Source organism: Podarcis bocagei (assembly GCF_964188305.1).
Source record: "Podarcis bocagei genome assembly, chromosome: 4".
NCBI lineage: Eukaryota > Metazoa > Chordata > Lepidosauria > Squamata > Lacertidae > Podarcis > Podarcis bocagei.
Window position 1 is genome coordinate 32,331,598 of NC_138128.1, and position 18,538 is coordinate 32,350,135.

General features: G+C 47.1%; 1 protein-coding gene across 1 annotated transcript; it reads left to right on the forward strand.

Annotated features, from left to right (window-relative positions):
• The first annotated feature begins 12,250 nt into the window (after positions 1-12,250).
• Positions 12,251-14,780, forward strand: RNF228 (ring finger protein 228). Its single transcript, XM_081191177.1, has one exon. The coding sequence runs from the start codon at positions 12,586-12,588 to the stop codon at positions 13,543-13,545; it is 960 nt and encodes a 319-aa protein (XP_081047303.1). The 5' UTR covers positions 12,251-12,585; the 3' UTR covers positions 13,546-14,780.
• Positions 14,781-18,538: the final 3,758 nt, after the last annotated feature.

Here is an 18,538-nt window from a genome sequence, read left to right on the forward strand (position 1 = left end):
TCCACATCAGATTCCCGGAACAGTAGGATTCCTGCAGCCTCCCTGGCTTTTTACAGTCCAGTTAAGAACATAAGAGGAGTTTGCTGGATCATGCCAGTGGCCTATCTAGTCCAGCATCCTGTATTCACAATGGACAACCAGTTGCCTGCGGGAAGTCCACAAACAGGAGCCCTCCCCCATCCTGCATTTCCCAGGAACTGGTTTTCAGAAGTATCAATGTGTCTGACTGTGGAGGTAGTGGCTAGTAGCAATAGTTGGCCTTGTCTTCCATGAATCTGTCTAATTCTCTTTGAACACCATCCCACTAAAAACCCAACTGTTCAGATTCAAACTCCCATCAAACTGTTTCTCTGCACCTTCCATCTTCCAAACCTACCAACCATGAAGCAGCATTAATATTCTCTCATTAAAGTCTACAACCAATGAAAAAGAGAGCAAAAGTAGCTGCATTAGGCTGAATTAAGAAAAGAATTCCAAAATGCACAGCTAGGCAATACAGTGGCACCTCGGGTTAAGTACTTAATTCGTTCAGGAGGTCCATTCTTAACCTGAAACTGTTCTTAACCTGAAGCACCACTTTAGCTAATGGGGCCTACTGCTGCTGCCGCACTGCTGGAGCACGATTTCTGTTCTCATCCTGAAGCAAAGTTCTTAACCTGAGGTACTATTTCTGGGTTAGCGGAGAATGTAACCTGAAGTGTATGTAACCTGAAGCGTATGTAACCCGAGGTACCACTGTATCTTTATTGGGAATGTCCCAAATATCCCTAAAATGTGACAAGCTTTCAAGTCCTCCAGATCTTGTAGTTAGGCAAGATGCTACACAAGAAGGGGGAGGCGGGTATAAAGCTGGTGTTGCATCCATGAGATCAGCTTGTAGATTTAGGCCCAAGAAGGAGACCATAGGCTGAAAAAAGATCCACCCAGGTGCTACAAATATCAGGTCACACCCTTGGATTCTGGGACAAAGAAGCAACAGCTGTTTGTCATCTTTGAGAAAGCGAAGTCAATTTGTTTATCAATGATAGGCATATTCTCCAAAAATGGCACAGCCAAAATCCTAATAGGTTGGTACTTACCCATTTGTACTTACCCATTGAACTTACTTCATCCTAAAATGACTATCCAGGCCATCCATCCATCCATCCGTCTGTCTGTCTGTCTGTCTGTCTATTTATCTATTTGTTTCTATTATAATCATGACAACCTGTAACTGATTTACTTAATCATTTTGTGATAATCTGTTGGACAGAGCATGCTAGCCTTTTTTTAGGTTTCATCACAGAATTTGCCCCAACCTTGAAGAAGGATTATAGCCCAGTGGTAGAGCTCATGCTTTCCATGCAAAAGGTCCCAGGTCAAATCTCCAACATCCTGAGGCAGGGCTGGTAAGGACTACCTACCTGAAAGGCAGGAGATTTCCAAGTGGGCCAGGGACAGACTCTCATTTGGGACGCAGGAGAGCTTCTTCAAGTTAGTGTAGACCAGCCTCTCTCAGCCTTGGGTCACCAGATGTTGTTGGACTATAACTCCCATCATCCCTGATCACTGCTCCTGCTAGCTAGGGATGGCCAACTGGTCTGTCCCAGGAAAGGCAACTTTCCTGTGCTCCTAATCCCTGTTTACAGAGGTCTTTCATTGACATATTTTGGTCACACCTCTTGAAACAATGTTTAAGCTTGTGCATCTTTTCTCTGAAATCAACACAAAAGGTTTCATTTCTCATATGAATCCCCTCCTCCCCATCACCAGGAGAAAGTGTATCTTTCAGGAGTAATGTGCAAAGAAATCATAAGACTTAGTCAATCAAGCACAGGGACACAAAACAAAATGTCATAGTGTGGTTGCAACATCTACCAGTGTTGCAGATGCAAACCAGGTTAGCTATTCGGGATCTGAATGCCACTTTCATCAGACAAGATGGGGCAGAGGATGCACAGGTACACTGGGTTTGATTGAAGGTTTGGCTGCTTTAATAATATTAAAGGGGCAGCTCTTTGAACCACATAAGTAGTAAGGCAGAATTGAAAGAATGTGGATGGGAGCCAAAAGGAACCACAATGCTCTTCCTACTGTGCACTCTCAGAGGGATGGAAACCTCTGGCCCTGTGGTGGTGGTGTACTTCAACTCTCGTCTTCCCTGGCCAGAGGAGAGTGAGTGGAGATATGGTAGCCATCTTCATACAGTGGTACCTCAGGTTAAGTACTTAATTCATTCCGGAGGTCCGTTCTTAACCTGAAACTGTTCTTAACCTGAGGTACCACTTTAGCTAATGGGGCCTCCCGCTGCCGCCCCACTGCTGCACGATTTCTGTTCTCATCCTGAAGCAAAGTTCTTAATCCGAGGTACTATTTCTGGGTTAGTGGAGTCTGTAACCTGAAGCATCTGTAACCTGAAGCGTATGTAACTCAAGGTACCCCTGTTTATTTAAAGGGCTTACCATATGATAGATGGTGCAATATTGTTTTCTCCTGCTCTGGAGGTTGTGACCGGAACCAATGAATTCAAGTTACAAGAAAGAAGATACTGACTGAAAACTAGGAAGAACTCTATGATGATAAGAGCTGTTTGACAGTGGAACAGACTTCCATGTGAGGTTGTGGACTCTCCATCCTTGGAGGTTTTTAGGCTGAGGATGGATGTCCCCCTGTCATGTATGAGCTAGTTGAAATTCTTGCATTGCAGGGGGTTGGACTTAGATGACCCTCAGGATCCCTTCCAATTCTAGGATTCTATTATGATGTGAGTTGGACTCCAACAACATCTGGAGGGCGGTAGGTTCCCCAGTCCTGCCTTGAGGGCCTCAGCGTCATATGTGGGTGATTTTCTGTGCCTCCTTCCCACCTTCAGATTTTAGGAGGGGTTCCAGAAGATGAACACATATTGCACGCTTTCATAGAACGTCCAGCCCTCCTTTATCGAAATACAAATGTGTGTGTGTGTGTTGTTTTTTGTTTTTAAAAAACAACCAAAACCATTGCCACATGCAGGCTTTCTATCCGCAGGGGAAGGAAGGAGATGGAAGGGTTACATAGTGAATGATCGTTTCCGGAAATTGACGCTGGAATCACTGCTTGGCATGTCCGCAATCCATGCAGAACCCCCTCGAATGACATCATCGACCAGCTCATGATGAAGGGGGAGGGGGAGCATCCTGTGGCTACACTTGGAAAGGACCGCTATAGGATCTAAGAGACCCGGAAGCAGTGACAGGGGAGACCACGCAAGCTGAAATCCATTGACAGAGGGAGAGAGAAACGACCACCTGTTTTGGCTTCAGCGCTCCGCAGCCGCCAATATCCCCCCGCCCAGCGTTTGCTTTTCCACCCACGGAGCTGCGGTTTTTCCCACCACCCCCTTTTCCCGTGGAGTCGAGCCAGCCGAGAGGAAGGCCGGGCAGGGCAGGAGGTTTCCTGAGAGGCGCCCCACCCCTCGGATGAGACGATGGACGACACCGCAGACGATTGCGGCGACAACAGCTTGAAGGCAAAAGCTGGTCCGGATGGGGAGCCGGAAGGTTCCCAAGGGGAGCCGGCGGGGGTGTCCGCCCCTCCCAGGACGGAGGAATGCCGAATCTGCTACGGCCCTTTCGACGTGGAGTGCCGCCCTCCCCGACAACTCGAGTGCCTCCACACTTTCTGCTTGGATTGCCTGAGCCAGGTACATCAAGCCGAGAGCTGCAGGCGCGGCCTCCGCCACAGTAACCCCGGCGCGGCCACCATCACTTGCCCGCTCTGCAGGCACCGGACAGCCCTGCCAGACGGCCGCGTGTCCAACCTGCCCATCGACCGCGCACTGGCCGCCACAAGCTGCCCGCTGCCTCCAGAGCCCTTGCAGCCTGTTCGGCCTTCGCAAGCGGCACCCCAGCCTGCCCAGCAGCGCCCCCTGCCGGACCAGGGCGGCGGCAGGAGTAGCAGCGACGGGACGGCGCCCCAGCCGCTTCCTTCTGCAGTTCCCGACGGAGAAGCGGAGCCGGGCTCGGGATGCCACACTTGCCACGGGCGCCCCCAGCGGCTCGTGGAGAAAATTCCTTGGGTGTGGGTCGCCTTCTGCCTCCTCTTCGGGGCGTTCTTCTCCATAGCGTTCATTAGCGCTCTGCTGTGGAACTGGAGCCCGTGGGTCCTATTCCTGGGGGCCTCCCTCTGCTGCATCCTGCCCTGTTGCCTCATCCTCTGCTACACAGAGATTAGGAGATACCAGAGGGAATCCCCTCCTTGCCCACCCTGCCTGGTCCTTCCCTTTTAGGTTCTTGCATCTGAAGACGTTCTGGTGGACTTCTGGCACCCTAAGGGCTTAATGGGGACCGGCCCTACCGTTAGGCAAAGAGCGTCAGAAGAGACCTGTTAGATCAGGTCAATGGCCCATCGCAGACCAGCATCCTATTCTCACGGTGGCCAGCCGAATGCTTACTTCGGGAAGCCTTTCCATTCCATGCACAGAAACTAACCAGGCTAGCAGCGGCATCGTACTTCAGCACTGGTGAAGGGACAGCAGACTAACTTAAAGGGTGTTGGCCAGGGTAGGACGGGGCTGGATGGCATGCACAGCTCTGCCCTTCAGCACCATCCCACTGCTCCCTGCCCACACCTCACTCTGCCTAATAGGCTGGCCCTATTAGGGGAGCCATGTACACTCAGCAACGATTGCTGTGTTTTTTTATTGCCAGGGAGGGGGGAAGAGGTCCATGCTGGTGTTTCTGCGTAAGCTGCCAAAATGACTTGACTGTGCACCCTGAATTTGGAGAGGGGCACTTTATGCTCCGTCTAAGGCAGCAGATGATCTATAATAAATATGTTAATCTTGAAAATGCCACAAGATTTTGGGCGGTTCCCATTTTCTGACTTTCATTGTAATATGGACCCTACCCCTCCAGTACAAGTGGGAGATAACCGTAGAAATCAATGGAACAGATTTTAATGTGTTTCCATCCCCAGACAAATAATAATAAGAGAGGCATTTAAGCCATTTCTTTATCATCATCATCATCATCATCCTTTGAAAAATTGCCCTGCCATTGCAAATACCAATGCAAAAGCATCCATTCCCGTGTTGGAAGGGGTTGTGGCTGAGAGATAATGGTTTACAACAGCCCTGTCAATTCTGAAATTATATTGCTGTTAGGAGTTGAATTAATTGTGTACAACAACCCTCCCATGTTGCCCAGTTACATCATATCACCTGTTACAACTTGGGAGTCAGCCTAGGTTACAGTGCAACTGTGTAAGGTAGTCCGCTCTATTATACCCTTATTGAAGGCTGTGGAGCTGCTCTCAGAGACACTAGTTTGAGATTGCTTTGCACTGTAGTCTACTGTTAATATTGCTGGTAAGAAGTGGGGCTGAGGCTCATTCACAGTCAAAAAACAGCTCATGCAAAGTGTAACCCAGTCCTTCCAAGTCACTTCCAGTGCTCCACTGCCTTGCCTGCAGAAAAGGCACACTTTTAAATATTCCACAACTAAATAAAAAAAATCAAAAAATCAAATGTTTCACATAAAATAAATGTGAACTTTTATTTTTGATTGTACCTTTTTGTTTTGGGGTGAACAGGCTGGAGCCTGGTCACAGATACAGTAAAATATTTGATTTCTCCATTGATTTTTCTGACCAGTTCTCACTTCTTCCCTGTGAGAGAAGAAAATGAACTTTTAAAAGACTGCTGAAATCAGAAATTAAAGGGATTTGTCTCCATATAGAGAATTATCAGTGTTGTTGTTGTTGTTGTTGTTAATAGGTTTATTACTCACTTGTTACCAAGATCTTAAAGCGGTTTATACTTAAAAACATAAACACCATTAAACATTCATATAAATCATTAACATGTTCATGCAAAAACCCACAAGGCATATGATGCATCTACAAAAATAGCATCTTATAGCATGAGTTACATTGTAGGAAATGTACATAAATGTGTATGTATGACATCTTGCAGTGTGGCAATGCTCCTCTTCAGGGTTCCACTCCTTTCTCTTCTTCTCACCAGCAGTCAGACAGTATTCTGTGTGTACAGTCTCCTTTGGACGTTTTGTTTTTTTTGGTGGGAAAGACATTTGCCCCATAGTTTTTCTCCCTAAATATTTTTTGTACTTCTCCTAAATGTGTTGATATCCCCTTCTTGTTCTTGGTAATGACACTTTGGCTGCATAAGAACCAGCACCCGAAGAACTGATTTTGCTATTAATATCTACAAGGGGAACCTGCAACAAAAAGTTGCAGCAAGAAGTGCTTCTGCTCATGGCTGGCTAGCTGCAGCCCTGTCTTCTTCCAGGACAATCCAGTCCATTTCTACTCCTCCCCTGGTTTTCCTTCCCTCTTGGCAACATCCAGTCAGCATTCCACTGCCAATGAGTATACTCTGTCCTCCCTGTGATGTTCTTTCTATACTTCTGCAAGCCTTGGGCTTCCCCTAAACCTGCTCAAAGCTCCCTCTTCTGCATGGACAGTGCCTTTTTGGGTACATACAGTACTACATAAGGACTAGCACTCAAAGAACTGAGAATGCTAAATATATGCAAGTGGGGACTTGCAACCAAAGGAAGCCCCTCACCAAAGCAAATAGCTGATTTTCCTCAGGACTGCAGCAGAGGAAGAAAGAAGGTTGTCATAGCCTCAATTCATGTGTGGCCTGATCCCATTATCACTCCCACAACAGATGCAATTGTGTGTTTTTTTAAACTCTAACTTTGGAGCTGTGTATCCACTGGAATTTGAATGGATCATTGTGTTGATCAAAAGCAGGGATGGGGAAACAGGGACCCTCCAATTGTTGTGGGACTCCAGCTCCCATCAGCTCCTACCCAGAATGATAAAAGTCAGGGATGATGGAAGTTGTAGTATGTATCTGTAGATGGGAGGGCCACTGGTTAACAACCCCTTACCTCAAACTCATAACCTACCAAGTTGCAGGGATAAAATTTAATAAATCGAACATGGACTATTGTGTTTCTGTACAACATTTTGAGCGTGCAGTAGCTATCTCATTGAGGTTAGAGTCTCCCAGTCTTGCTAGAACTTTCAACAACAATGAGTGCCTAAAGCAAATGTAAACCCCATTCCTGTTTCTGAAGAAGCATCTACACCAAATGAGGTCTGGGACTCAGAGTGCCTTGTGGGCAAAGTTCCAGTTGTGATTCTCCCAGCTTATTTCCAAGAGGGAAGGGGGAAATGCCTTAGATCCACCTAATTTCCTGAGGAAAGCTATGACAATGGCCGTCTGTCTTGAAGCTCCTATAGTTTCCAAGCTGCTGTGTCAGAGTGTGCTGTACATTTGCTGACCCCTTTGAGTGAGTCAGCATATTGGACTAGGACCTGGGTTCATGGCTCCATTCATGAAGCTCAATGGATCATCTGAATAAGGGGGCGTACTATGTATTATACTGCCTAGAGTTCCTTGGAGGATTTAAATGCAATGCTAAACTAAATAAATAAAGAGAAATACGGTAAAGATTAAGGATAAATGCTATGTAAAGGAGCTCTGTAAACTGAACGTGTATACTCAGATGATAAGTACCTGTATATTTTGCATTGTAACTGTTCCAAACATATCTACCTTAGGTTTACACGTAATGCCTTTTGAAAGTAAAACTCCAAATGCTGCTTAATCTGAAGTCCTGCTTGCTGTGCTTTGAGATTTAAAACTGTAAATGCTCTAAAATATTCCTGTCTGAATCTGAGATTTCATATGCATGATCTGAACTTTGGGAAACTGTGTAACATTGACAATGGCTAGGGTTTGCTCGTACACAACTTGTAAAATAAAAGGCTGTACATGGGAGCTTGAATTCAAGGGTCCTTTTAAACATTCATTTTAGATTATGCAGGAGGGAACACCCCATGCTTAGAATGCATGCTTCAGTGTGCTGTTTTTTCTCTGTACTGTAATATTTATGATACTTAAATATGTTTGATTGTGACTGCCATAACTGCAGTCCTTTTGTACATAGCATAAGCACCCTCTGATGTCATTCAGCTTTTTGGGTGGGGGGAATGGGTGTGTCGTGGAGAGTTAAGAGGTTAAATTGTTGAAGTGCTTATAAATAACCTTACCAATGTGTTACCTTCAGAGCCCAATGGGGCCAGTTTACTTTAAGGAACACATTAGCCTCTCAACATTTAAGTCTGTGGAACTGGCACTTTTATAAATGCCAAATAATGTCCATTGTTTCATTGCAAGGAATCAATCCTTGCTTTTTCTCTGGAACTCCTTGTCTAGTAATATTAGGGGCCATTAGTATACCGCACATCCAGGAAAATGTATTTAAAGCATGTGGTTTCATACTAGTTTTCAAAGAATGCATGTGTGGTGGGGAGGCCCTGGGACAGCCTCTGGTGATAGAGCCACCATCGAGAGCTGATGAAACCCCCAGCCAATCAGGAGTGAGAGAGAGGGACTTTCTGTCACTGTGGGCAGATGATGTCTCTGACCGAGAGGGTTCAGATAGGGACTATCTGTCATTGAGGATAGAAGGGACTTTCCATCAGTGTGGGCATTGGGGGGTTCTGACTATCTCTGTGGGCTCAAACAGGGATTACCTGTCAGTGGGTATAGATAGGGACTAAATGTTACTGTGGGGAGCTGGGAGCTTGGACTATCTAAGTGGGGTGAGCCAGGTAGTGCAACTCAGTTTGGATTCCCTGAGAGGAAGCTAAATCTTGGAAGGGGCTACGTGGGTGTTGCTAGTTAGGACACTGATAGCTATTCCAGGTGGAAAAAGTCTTCCTGAGACTTGGTTTGGAAACAAGTGCTGCTTTGAAATTCTCTGTTATGAGTGTGTGTCTTAAAAGAAGCTTTGTCCTCACTTGTGAAGCTATCACACTTTAAACCCTCATAGTGTAAATAAATAAACAATTCAGTTTTGTTGCAGAAGTGATTTCTCATACTTTCACCCACTGGATGGGGGGAAGAGTGGCTATCAGGCAGCCTTCACAGAAGCACAGAACTTTGCTGCTGTTTAATAATAATAATAAAAACATTACCAGAAATAGTTAATTATAGACCTCTTCTGAGGTTAGAAACGGGAGGGTTTTTTAAATCTATGAATACACCCATAAAATCAGCCACATTACCCAGCACCCACCTTCAGTGAGGGCGTCTGTCACAGCATGTTAGAACCTGTTTCATATTTGTTTTATCTATCTTTGGATAGGTCACAATGGGTTTTTTATTATTCATTTTGCCTCAAAGCAAACAAGAGAATTAAAATTCTTATTTTTTGTATCACATTAGCAAAAGCTGCCATGGAGTGCGATTCGGTTCCATTAAAATAAACGAGCCTCTTGCAATTAGGATGTGGGTTGCATCTGTTGTGTAAAGGGAACACTTTAGAACGAGATCTGCCAAGGAAATAGAGTGTGTGATTGAAGGTCAACAGTGAGTGAGCCATTGCAAGTTTTCCAAATAAGGCAGAAAGAACTCTCATGTAACATTTTATGTTGCTACTATTTGATGATATTCTGATAAGCCGTTTTGTGCCCCATTTGTGGAATGGGTGGTTCTGGGCCTGGACTTAACCTTGGGTGTCTAGGTGATGGCTGTAGCCAGATGCATCTTTGCCCAGCTTAGGCTTCTCCACCAGGTGTGTCAGTTCCTAGAACTTGAAGATAACACACACTTTCAAATGTGGACCACTGCAGCACACTCTGAGGCTGCCTCCTGTGTCCAGGAGCTTTAACAGGTCCACAAAGTGGTGAATAACAGAGCAATGCAATCCTCCCCTTGTGCTGGACTAGGGATGGTGGGTTTGGTAGGTGTCCTTCTGCCCAACTACCCTGGCTCAGCCAGCTTCCCACTAGTTGCAAGATGGGAAAGTGCCATGGTGGCAGATTCCCTGCTGGTGGGAACCAGTGGAAACCCCCCAAATGGGGTGTTTGGATGGTGGGGATGGGACAGATCCTGAGCTGTTTTCTTAAGTGCCATGTGAAGACATCAGCCCTTATCATTCCTCTTTCACCTTCCACCATGGCTGCCATGATAGCTCAATTGGTTAGAGCATGGTGCTGATAAGTCAAGCTTGCAGGTTGGATCCCTGTATGGGACAGCTGCATATTCCTGCATTGCAGGGGGCTGGACTAGATGATCCTCAGGGTCCCTAACTCTACAATTCTATGATCAGTAGGGCTGAGGATGTGGTAGTAGCCCAGCCATTATGCCAAGCACTGTCAATGGGGGCAGGTTAGGATTGTTAGCCTGAAATTGTTCACAGCAGGCTGCCTGTTGGGAACATAGAACACCATGTTATTGATAATAGCTTCCAGTTGGTTTCAAATCAAAATACTGATGATTACTTTATGTATGGCATGGACTGGTAATCTGTGGTCATCCAGATGTTGGCTGAGGCTAATGGAACATGGAGTCTAACAACACCTGGAGGGCCACAAGTTCTCCATCCCTGCTTGATGGTTTGGGGTCAGGATATTTGAAGGATCCTTTCTTCTGTAACTCTGTAACTCTTTCTGAAGGGAAGTCTGCTTTGATCTCTTGCTAATGCCCCTGAAGCATTTTTAGGAAGGCTTTTGGGCGCTAAGTGTTTTAAGTCTGATTGGAAAATTGTTCTAATGTTGCTGGAAATTGGTCTTAATGGATGTTGTTATTTGTTGTCTGTGGCTTTGGATCATTCTGGGTTTTGTTTGTGTGTTTTTTGCTTTGTATTAGAATTTTGTTTCAATCTTTTCTTGTTAAGATCTGCCTTGAACATCACTGGAAGAAAGATGGGGCAAAATGTTTTATATGCTTTAAAAATGAAAACCAACCAGCCACAATGCTACTCAGTGGAGCCTGAAAAAGGTGCATAAGAAGGTACCTTTGGTCCATACAGTCTAGTGCTGGCTGTTCTATGGCAGGCAGCAGCATCACTGCAAGGACAGGGATACAGATGTGCAGTTGGTAATTTTAGGCTCTGGGCTTAATGCTCTGCCCTCTTCAGATGGCAAGGTGTATGAAACTGAGGTAGTTGTTTAAGCACCCCTGCCTTAGAACATCTACCCTCAACCCAAGGTAATAAAAAAATAAATACATGCCAAAATTGTATGTGCTGTTATTAACAAAAATAATGTTGTTCCCCTTTAGGGGGTGGTTATGGGTTAAACCACAGAGCCTAGGGCTTGCCAATCAGAAGGTTGGCAGTTCGAAGCCCCGCGACGGGGGTGAGCTCCTGTTGCTCGGTCCCTGCTCCTGCCAACCTAGCAGTTTGAAAGTGTGTCAAAGTGTAAGTAGATAAATAGGTACCGCTCTGGGGGAAAGGTAAACAGCGTTTCCGTGCGCTGCTCTGGTTCGCCAGAAGCGGCTTAGTCATGCTGGCCACATGACCCAGAAGCTGTACACCGGCTCCCTCGGCCAATAAAGCGAGATGAGCGCTGCAACCCCAGAGTCGCCCGCGACTGGACCTTATGGTCAGGGGTCCTTTTACCTTTACCTTTCCCCCTCATCACTCTTTTTTGACAATACTGAATTTTATAAATTGTAATGCAAAGTTTGTTTTACCCCCTTATGTGCATGGCATGATTTGCAGCCTCTTATTAAGTGCAGCCATTATTTAAACATTCACACAGCTGAACCCAAACTTTTACCAAGTGTGGCTAATAATACAAACATGGGACTTAGTGGATAAATTAACAGCAAGATACCTAATGGTAGAGAAACAACAACAAAAGCAGGCAGCTGAACGTAGTGCAGACTCTTATATAGCTCAGTTGGTAGCGCCTGAGACTCTTCATCTCAGGGTCGTGGGTTCAAGCCCCACATTGGGCAAAATATTCCCGCATTGAACTAGATGACCCACGGAGTGTCTTTCCAACTCTATGATTCTCGCTCTCTCCCATAACACTTCTAAAAGAATAGTGCTGTTAAATAAGCTTTATTTCACAAAAGGTTCCAAAGGAGCATGGGACTCACGGGAGGCTGTGGACGGGCACCTTTATTTGAATGCGTTTTGAATTAGTGAATTTAATGCATTCTGCAACTAATCTGGTGGGGAGGAGAGGCTCTCTTGCCTCTTTACCTTTCTCTGTTATACCTATATAAATATACATATAGATTTGAAAGCACTTGCGCGCGCGCGCGCACACACACACACACACACACACACACACACACACACGGGATGGGGTGGATCGCCTTGTCCGCATAGCAGCACTTCGGTGCGGGTCTCGCTCCCCGCCGTCTCCCCTTCCTCCGCTCGTGCCGGTGCTCCCCCCAAACCCGCCCCCTTAAGCCAGGCTGCAGCTTCCGGCTTCCCTCTCCGAGGAAATGAGCTCACGCACAGGCAGGCCCACCGCTTCGGAGAGGGAGTGGCGGGGCCGCCACCGGAGAGAGCCTCTGCCCGCTCGGGCCACGGGAGGGGGGCTACCCGCGTGACGTCACCGGGCTGGGGAGAAGCAGCCTTAAGAGGGGCACCGGAGGCGGGGGAGGGGAGGGGAGTCGTGCTGAGATCCAAGCCATCCCGAGGGTGTGCCGAAGCCTCCTTCGCCAGGCAAAGGAGAGGGGAAGGAAGGGGGAGCATCACGCGCAACTGCGGCCAGCTGAGCATGTGAAGAGCCCGCGGAATCCCGGGGAGGGGGAAAGTGAGCATCTCCCGCCCCGGCCCCCTGATGCGCGGAGGCAAAGAGGACAGCATGGACCAGCAGGCAGAGCAGGAAGCCTGCAACCCAGGCGAGCTCGAGGGAGGGGCTCGGCAGGATGGCAAGGAGGGGGAGGCGCTGAAAGGGACCGAGGCGCAGCCTGCTCCTGCTGCTGCTGCTGCTGCAGAGGCTGCCATCCGGGCTCCTTCTGCGCCGCCTTCCGCGCCGCCGCAGCCCGAGGCGCTGCTCAGCTCGGGCGAGTACGAGTGCCGCATCTGCTACAACTTCTTCGACCTGGAGCGCCACGCGCCCAAGCTGCTGGAGTGCCTGCACACCTTCTGCCAGGACTGCCTGGCGCAGCTGCACCTGCGCGGCGGCGAGCACTCTCCGCGGGGCCGGGGCGCTCCCCCCGACTCCCACCTCACGTGCCCGGTGTGCCGGCACCGCACGGCCCTGCCCGACGGCCGCGTGCAGAGCCTGCCCGTCAACACCAAGCTGGTGGAGGGCATCTTGCAGCAGCTGCGCGGCTGGGCGCCTCTGCTGCGCGACCTGCGCGCCCAGCGCTTGCTGCTGCTGCAGGTGCCCCGGCCCCCCGCCCGGCAGCCCTCGCCGTCGTCGGACCGCAGCAGCGGCGCGGTCACGATCACCGTGGGCAGCCCGGATGCCTCTTGCTCGGAGGACCCCGGCGACGGCCACTGCTGCGCCTCCTGCCGGCGGAAGGCGGGATGCGTCTGCCTGGTGTTCACCTTCCTGGCCATGGTGCTGCTGGGCTTCGCGTGGATGGAGTGGCTGACGGGCTCCATCTTCCTCGGCGTGGCCCTCGTGCTCCTCTTCGCCTCCACCGTGCCTTTCATGTACAGCTACAAATCCAGGAGCGAGCCCAGGACTATCTTCTTCGCCAGAGCCACGGCCGGCGGCTCCAGGGAGGTGGCGTCGGGGCGCAGCACTCCCGGAGGCCGCGTGGCTGCCGAGGGCAGGAGCCGCTGCTAGACTGGCGGGGTTGGGGCGGCCTCTCCGCTTTTAATTTATTTATTCCTTCCTTTATTTCCGGTGCATGATAAGCTGCATGATGTTTAAGCAGGTGGGGTCTTCCCCGCCACATTTGCACAGCCGGGCTGGGAAAAGCTTTCTCTTCCGAATGTCTCTCACGTCGGGCGACTATTAAAGGTATAGGAGCCTGGTTAGAACAAGAGATGTGGCAACCCGGACGCTTGCGATTCCTACCCTTGGCAGGGTTGCCACCTTTTCCCCTGGCAAGGTTTCTGATTTGCATGCTAGGTAGGAAGTTGTTTTGGGGGGAGGGAGGGGTCCATAGCTCTCCTTTGCATGCATATCACAATTTCAACACTAGTTAAAGGGACCTTGAGTAGGTAGGCAGGGAAAACTCCAAAATCCACATTAGGGCAATGTATTTATTGGGCCAACCCAAATGACACAAAATAGTGTGTGAGATTTTGAGCTCTTCCATGTGATTCAATGGTTGAAGAGTTCTGGAGAACTTGGAAGTTTCCACACTGCTCTGGTCTAATAAAGGCATTGCCTTAATATGATTTTTGATTTCTTCTTCTTATGGGCTACCCTTTGCTCTGTGTAGGGCTGGGAAAGACTCCGTAGAAGTGAAGTGGTCAATACTTGTCCAATGGCAGCTCCCGCGTTCTTGTGGGAAGGCCATGAGGAATAAATCTCCCAGCTTGCCACACAAGCTGGGAGGGTCCCAGAGGTTAGAGAAATAAAAGAATGAAACTTTCATCCTCCTGAAGGAATGATGGGCTGGAAAAAAGTCTTAGGCCAATGGCCTCTCCTGCAAAGTTCCTTTTTGCATCTGGACTGGACTTAGCCCTGCCATCTCTTTGTTGTGCCAAAGTTAAAACTCCAGGAATGTTTAAAGCAGAGTGAGTTTCTGTAGAGTGCCTTTTCCTCACTTCTTCCAAGGACAATCCTCATGCACATCCTAGATTAGATGGTGCACCTTCCAAGGCAGACAAATGCTTTCCTCTCTCAGAAATTATGCACTGCTCCCCCAAGACATACTGAAGAAATGTGGTATTTGTTGTGTGGCACCCCATGCAGTTGATCATGATGTAGAATCATATGTGTTGCTATATTTTTGTGGTTAAGCTGGAGCAAAGCTGGGGTATGGGATAGGCCATTCAAATAGGCAGCTCTTTCATGTCACATTCCTTTATTCTTGTTCTTTGAAAATGAAAGAAGTGGTTAGAAAGTGATTGCAACTGTATGTCTTTCTGATGTGCAAGGTGTGGCAAAACCAGACCCACTTATTGTTCCTTGGGAGTTCTTTACCATTCATATTTCCACAGAGATGAGAAAAGAATTGGAGCTAGCATTATGAAATGCAAATAAGAAATGTGTAAAACTGCCATTTCTTATGTTACCATTTCTTTAGCAGATGCGGCACCGGGGTGCAAATATCTGCCCAGCACCCCCAAATTACCACAGATAGTGGGGGCGGGGCGGTGAAACTGCGAACTTCCAGTCATCCGGGGTGGGGTGGGGTTTGCAACTCTCTCCCATGCTGCCGTGGGAGAGCGATCCCTACAGAGGCTTGGGAGGCAAGCTGCACGCCCACCAGCCATAAGGTTGGCGGGGCACAGCTGGCAGGCATGCAGGGAAAGGGGAGGCCGCTGGCAAAGCCGCACAGCTCCCCCACTCGCTGGGGCGCTCCTGAGAGGCCAGCGCGCTGGCGCGACGCACCACTAAGCCCTATGGGAAAGACCGCTCTGCACACATACAGTACTTGAATGAGACTATTCCCAAATAAGAAAAACCCGGATAAGGCTGAGGAAGTGGCTTGGTGTTAGGGGTTGTATGAGTTCAGAGGAAATGCCCTTCCACTGCATCTGTAAGACAATGAAGAGGACAGTTCACTTCCCGCTCCAACTACACAATCAAATAGATAAAGCAGAGCTAGAGCTGTTGCTGTCATCATCACCTAGGTGTACCACTGGTGCTCACTCTTCTTGTCAACTCCACTTACTCTTTACACCTTCCAAAAAATTTTCCCCGGCTCCTTCCACTCACTCACTGAGCTCATTCCACCCCCATGCTCTCCAATTGTCAATCTCTGATGTCATAGTGAGGTCAGGACTTCAAAGTGAAGCACAGAGCTTTCAGATTTCAGTGAAGGTCTGAAGGAGATGCGGGAGTGTCTGGATGTGAGATCCCATCTGCCCATCAGCTTGTCAACCCCACCCAATTCAAGGTTTAACAGAGCTCACTAAACTGCTCTGTGAAATGCCTCTCTTCCCTACAGATGTGTTTAATGGGGACGTGAGTTGCTTTGCCCAGCGAGCTGCTAAACTGCTGGGTTAAGGGCTCCTCAGCCCTCCATTAAACCTTGCTGTGGGTACATTTAACCAAGGCTCTATTAAACACTGTGCCTGGGCTGGCCTGTTATTTCTCATGCTGCAGTTGGCATGGCCGCCAACATGTTATGTTCTTATGTATATAGGGAGATACTACTCTGCTAGCATCTTTTGAGTTTCTGACCAATTGTTTGACACTTTATTCATTTTTTTTAAAAAAGCAATGTTTAAAGTTCCTTAAGACTATTTATCATAACCAGCAAGTATTTAGTTATTTATTTGTTTAAAGAACGTTTGCCTTACTCTTCAGCCAAAAATAAATAAAGGCTTGCAGAGGAAGCATCTGAAGGTAGCTCTGTTTAGGAAAGTTTTTAATGTCTGTTGTTTTATTGTATTTTTAATATTTTGTTGGAAGCCGCCCAGAGTGGCTAGGGAAACCCAGCCAGATGGGCGGGGTATAAACAAATTATTATTATTATTATTATTATTAGTAGTAGTAGTAGTCCAGATCAATAAAAGCAAGACAGTGCCTTCCCTCAATTTACAATCTAGAACAGCGGTTCTCAACCTGTGGATCCCCAGATGTTGTTGGGCTACAACTCCCATCATCCCTGAGCTCTGGCCTTGCTAGCTAGGGATGATGGAAGTTGTAGTCCAACAACATCTGGGGACCCACAGGTTGAGAATTGCTGATCCAGAAGACAGGACAAAAAAAGAAGAGGCAGACAAGTAGATAAGGCTCCACAATGCAGACAGAAAGCCCTCAGTTTATGGAGTGCTGTGGGGATGGACAATGAGGAGGTGGAGACCACGAGCTCATCCCTGTTCCCTCCCATGTCACATAAGGAACATAATGTCTGAAGAAGGCCCTGCTATTTGTTAGAATTGGAACTAAGATAGATGCTATGTTGGGTGTTATCCAGGTCCATACAAATCAACGAGACACATTTGTCAGGATGTGGACCACACCTGTTGAGGAGAGGAAGCACTTTAGAATAACAAGTGCTATAGAATAATACAATCTGAAGAGAAGCCAGAGTATAGAGATCAGTGGTTGTTTTTTAAGTACACCCAGGGAAAAATACTAAAAGAGTGCTAGTGATTTGTTATTTTAATTTTTTTTTTGCACCAAATGCACTTTTTGGGTTTGGTGGGTCAGACATCCAGGTACCAACCTTTCATTGTATTGATTCATCATATATTTGGGGGCTCTCTGAAGAATGCATGCCTTTTCTCCACTGAAAATACTGTGTGTGTTTTCACAGTAGATAATACTAAAGTTCTGTCTGTGGCAATTAATATGTGATTGCCAATTCACATGTGCAAGCCATTGCTTGATGCTAAAGTTAAAAGGGCTACTGCCACCAAAAAGTCACATAGGCCTTGTTCAAATGTGCATGCTCATGGCTGCAGTGTTGTGGTGACTTTCGTATGTAAACAAGCCATTACAGATGTAGAATCATCAGTAGAATCTTCAGAACAGTGATCACACCTCAGACATAGTTCACACATTCAGTTGTCAGTACTCAAATTAGATTTGTGTGCGAACCTACAGAAATAGTGATGAACACACAAGTGTGAATTTCCTCTGAACATGCATGTGACATATGTTTTTGTCTACATGTCTCTCAAGCATGGTAAAATTGCTCCTGGACTGTACCACTTCAGGCTGATGTGAGACCCAAATGTTAAAATACCCTCCCATTAATTCATTTATAAAATCTCCCTTCACAAAGAAAATTTGATATCAGGGAATCTCTACAGCTATCAATGTGAAGGGGACTTCCTTTTTTTTTTGTCCCACCTCCCAATTGAAATTTGAAATGTCCAGGAACTGCATTACCATATGACTGGCTTTTTCTGTGTAGATAAGCTCTAAAGTGTGTGTGATTATGATAGATTATTTAATCTTTATCAGGTTTTGTTTTTGTTTGCTGCTGACTGAATAATTGGCTGTGGATAGTTGGCTTATTCTTAAATATAGGCCCACAGACCTATATTAAAGGTGAGTCAGCTCAGCTGGATTCTGTCATTACACTATGCCTGCTTCTTACACACTTTCAACGTATGTGGTTTTAGCTATTCTCAGGCGAGGTGGGGATGTTCTAACGAGATCTTGCAAAAAGTCAGATTGTTTCACAAGGTCTCATGAGAGCATCATTAGCACTCCAAGAGATGGGCCACTGAATGAGTCTTGCACAGGAACCAAGAGCTTATAAACTTTTTCCATGTTGGGTCTGCATGGAACTACTAGAGATGCTTTCTCTTCCCCTTACCAGCTGCCTTGTAGAAGGCAGGCTGGCTAGTTGTGAGGCAGTTAGGTGGATTTCTATGGATTATAGGGGTGTACCTTAGTCCCAGATTTGTCTGTTCATTATAACAGACACATGGAGTCTATGCAACTGAAGCTTACCATGCAACTGAAGCTACCATTTGATGTTACAAGTAGAATACTGGCAACCAATACAATCCACATAGAATTGGAAAGGTTTGGATGGAAATATTTACCATTTTTGTACCGTTGTGATATGTGGGCAGATTCTTGTTTTTCTTTCTACTACACAAAAATAAAATAAAGCACTCCCCTTCTTCCAGTTTCCATTAGTGGTGAAGGCTGCTAATCATAGACGGTCATCGCTTAACATGGGTGATCACTCCTT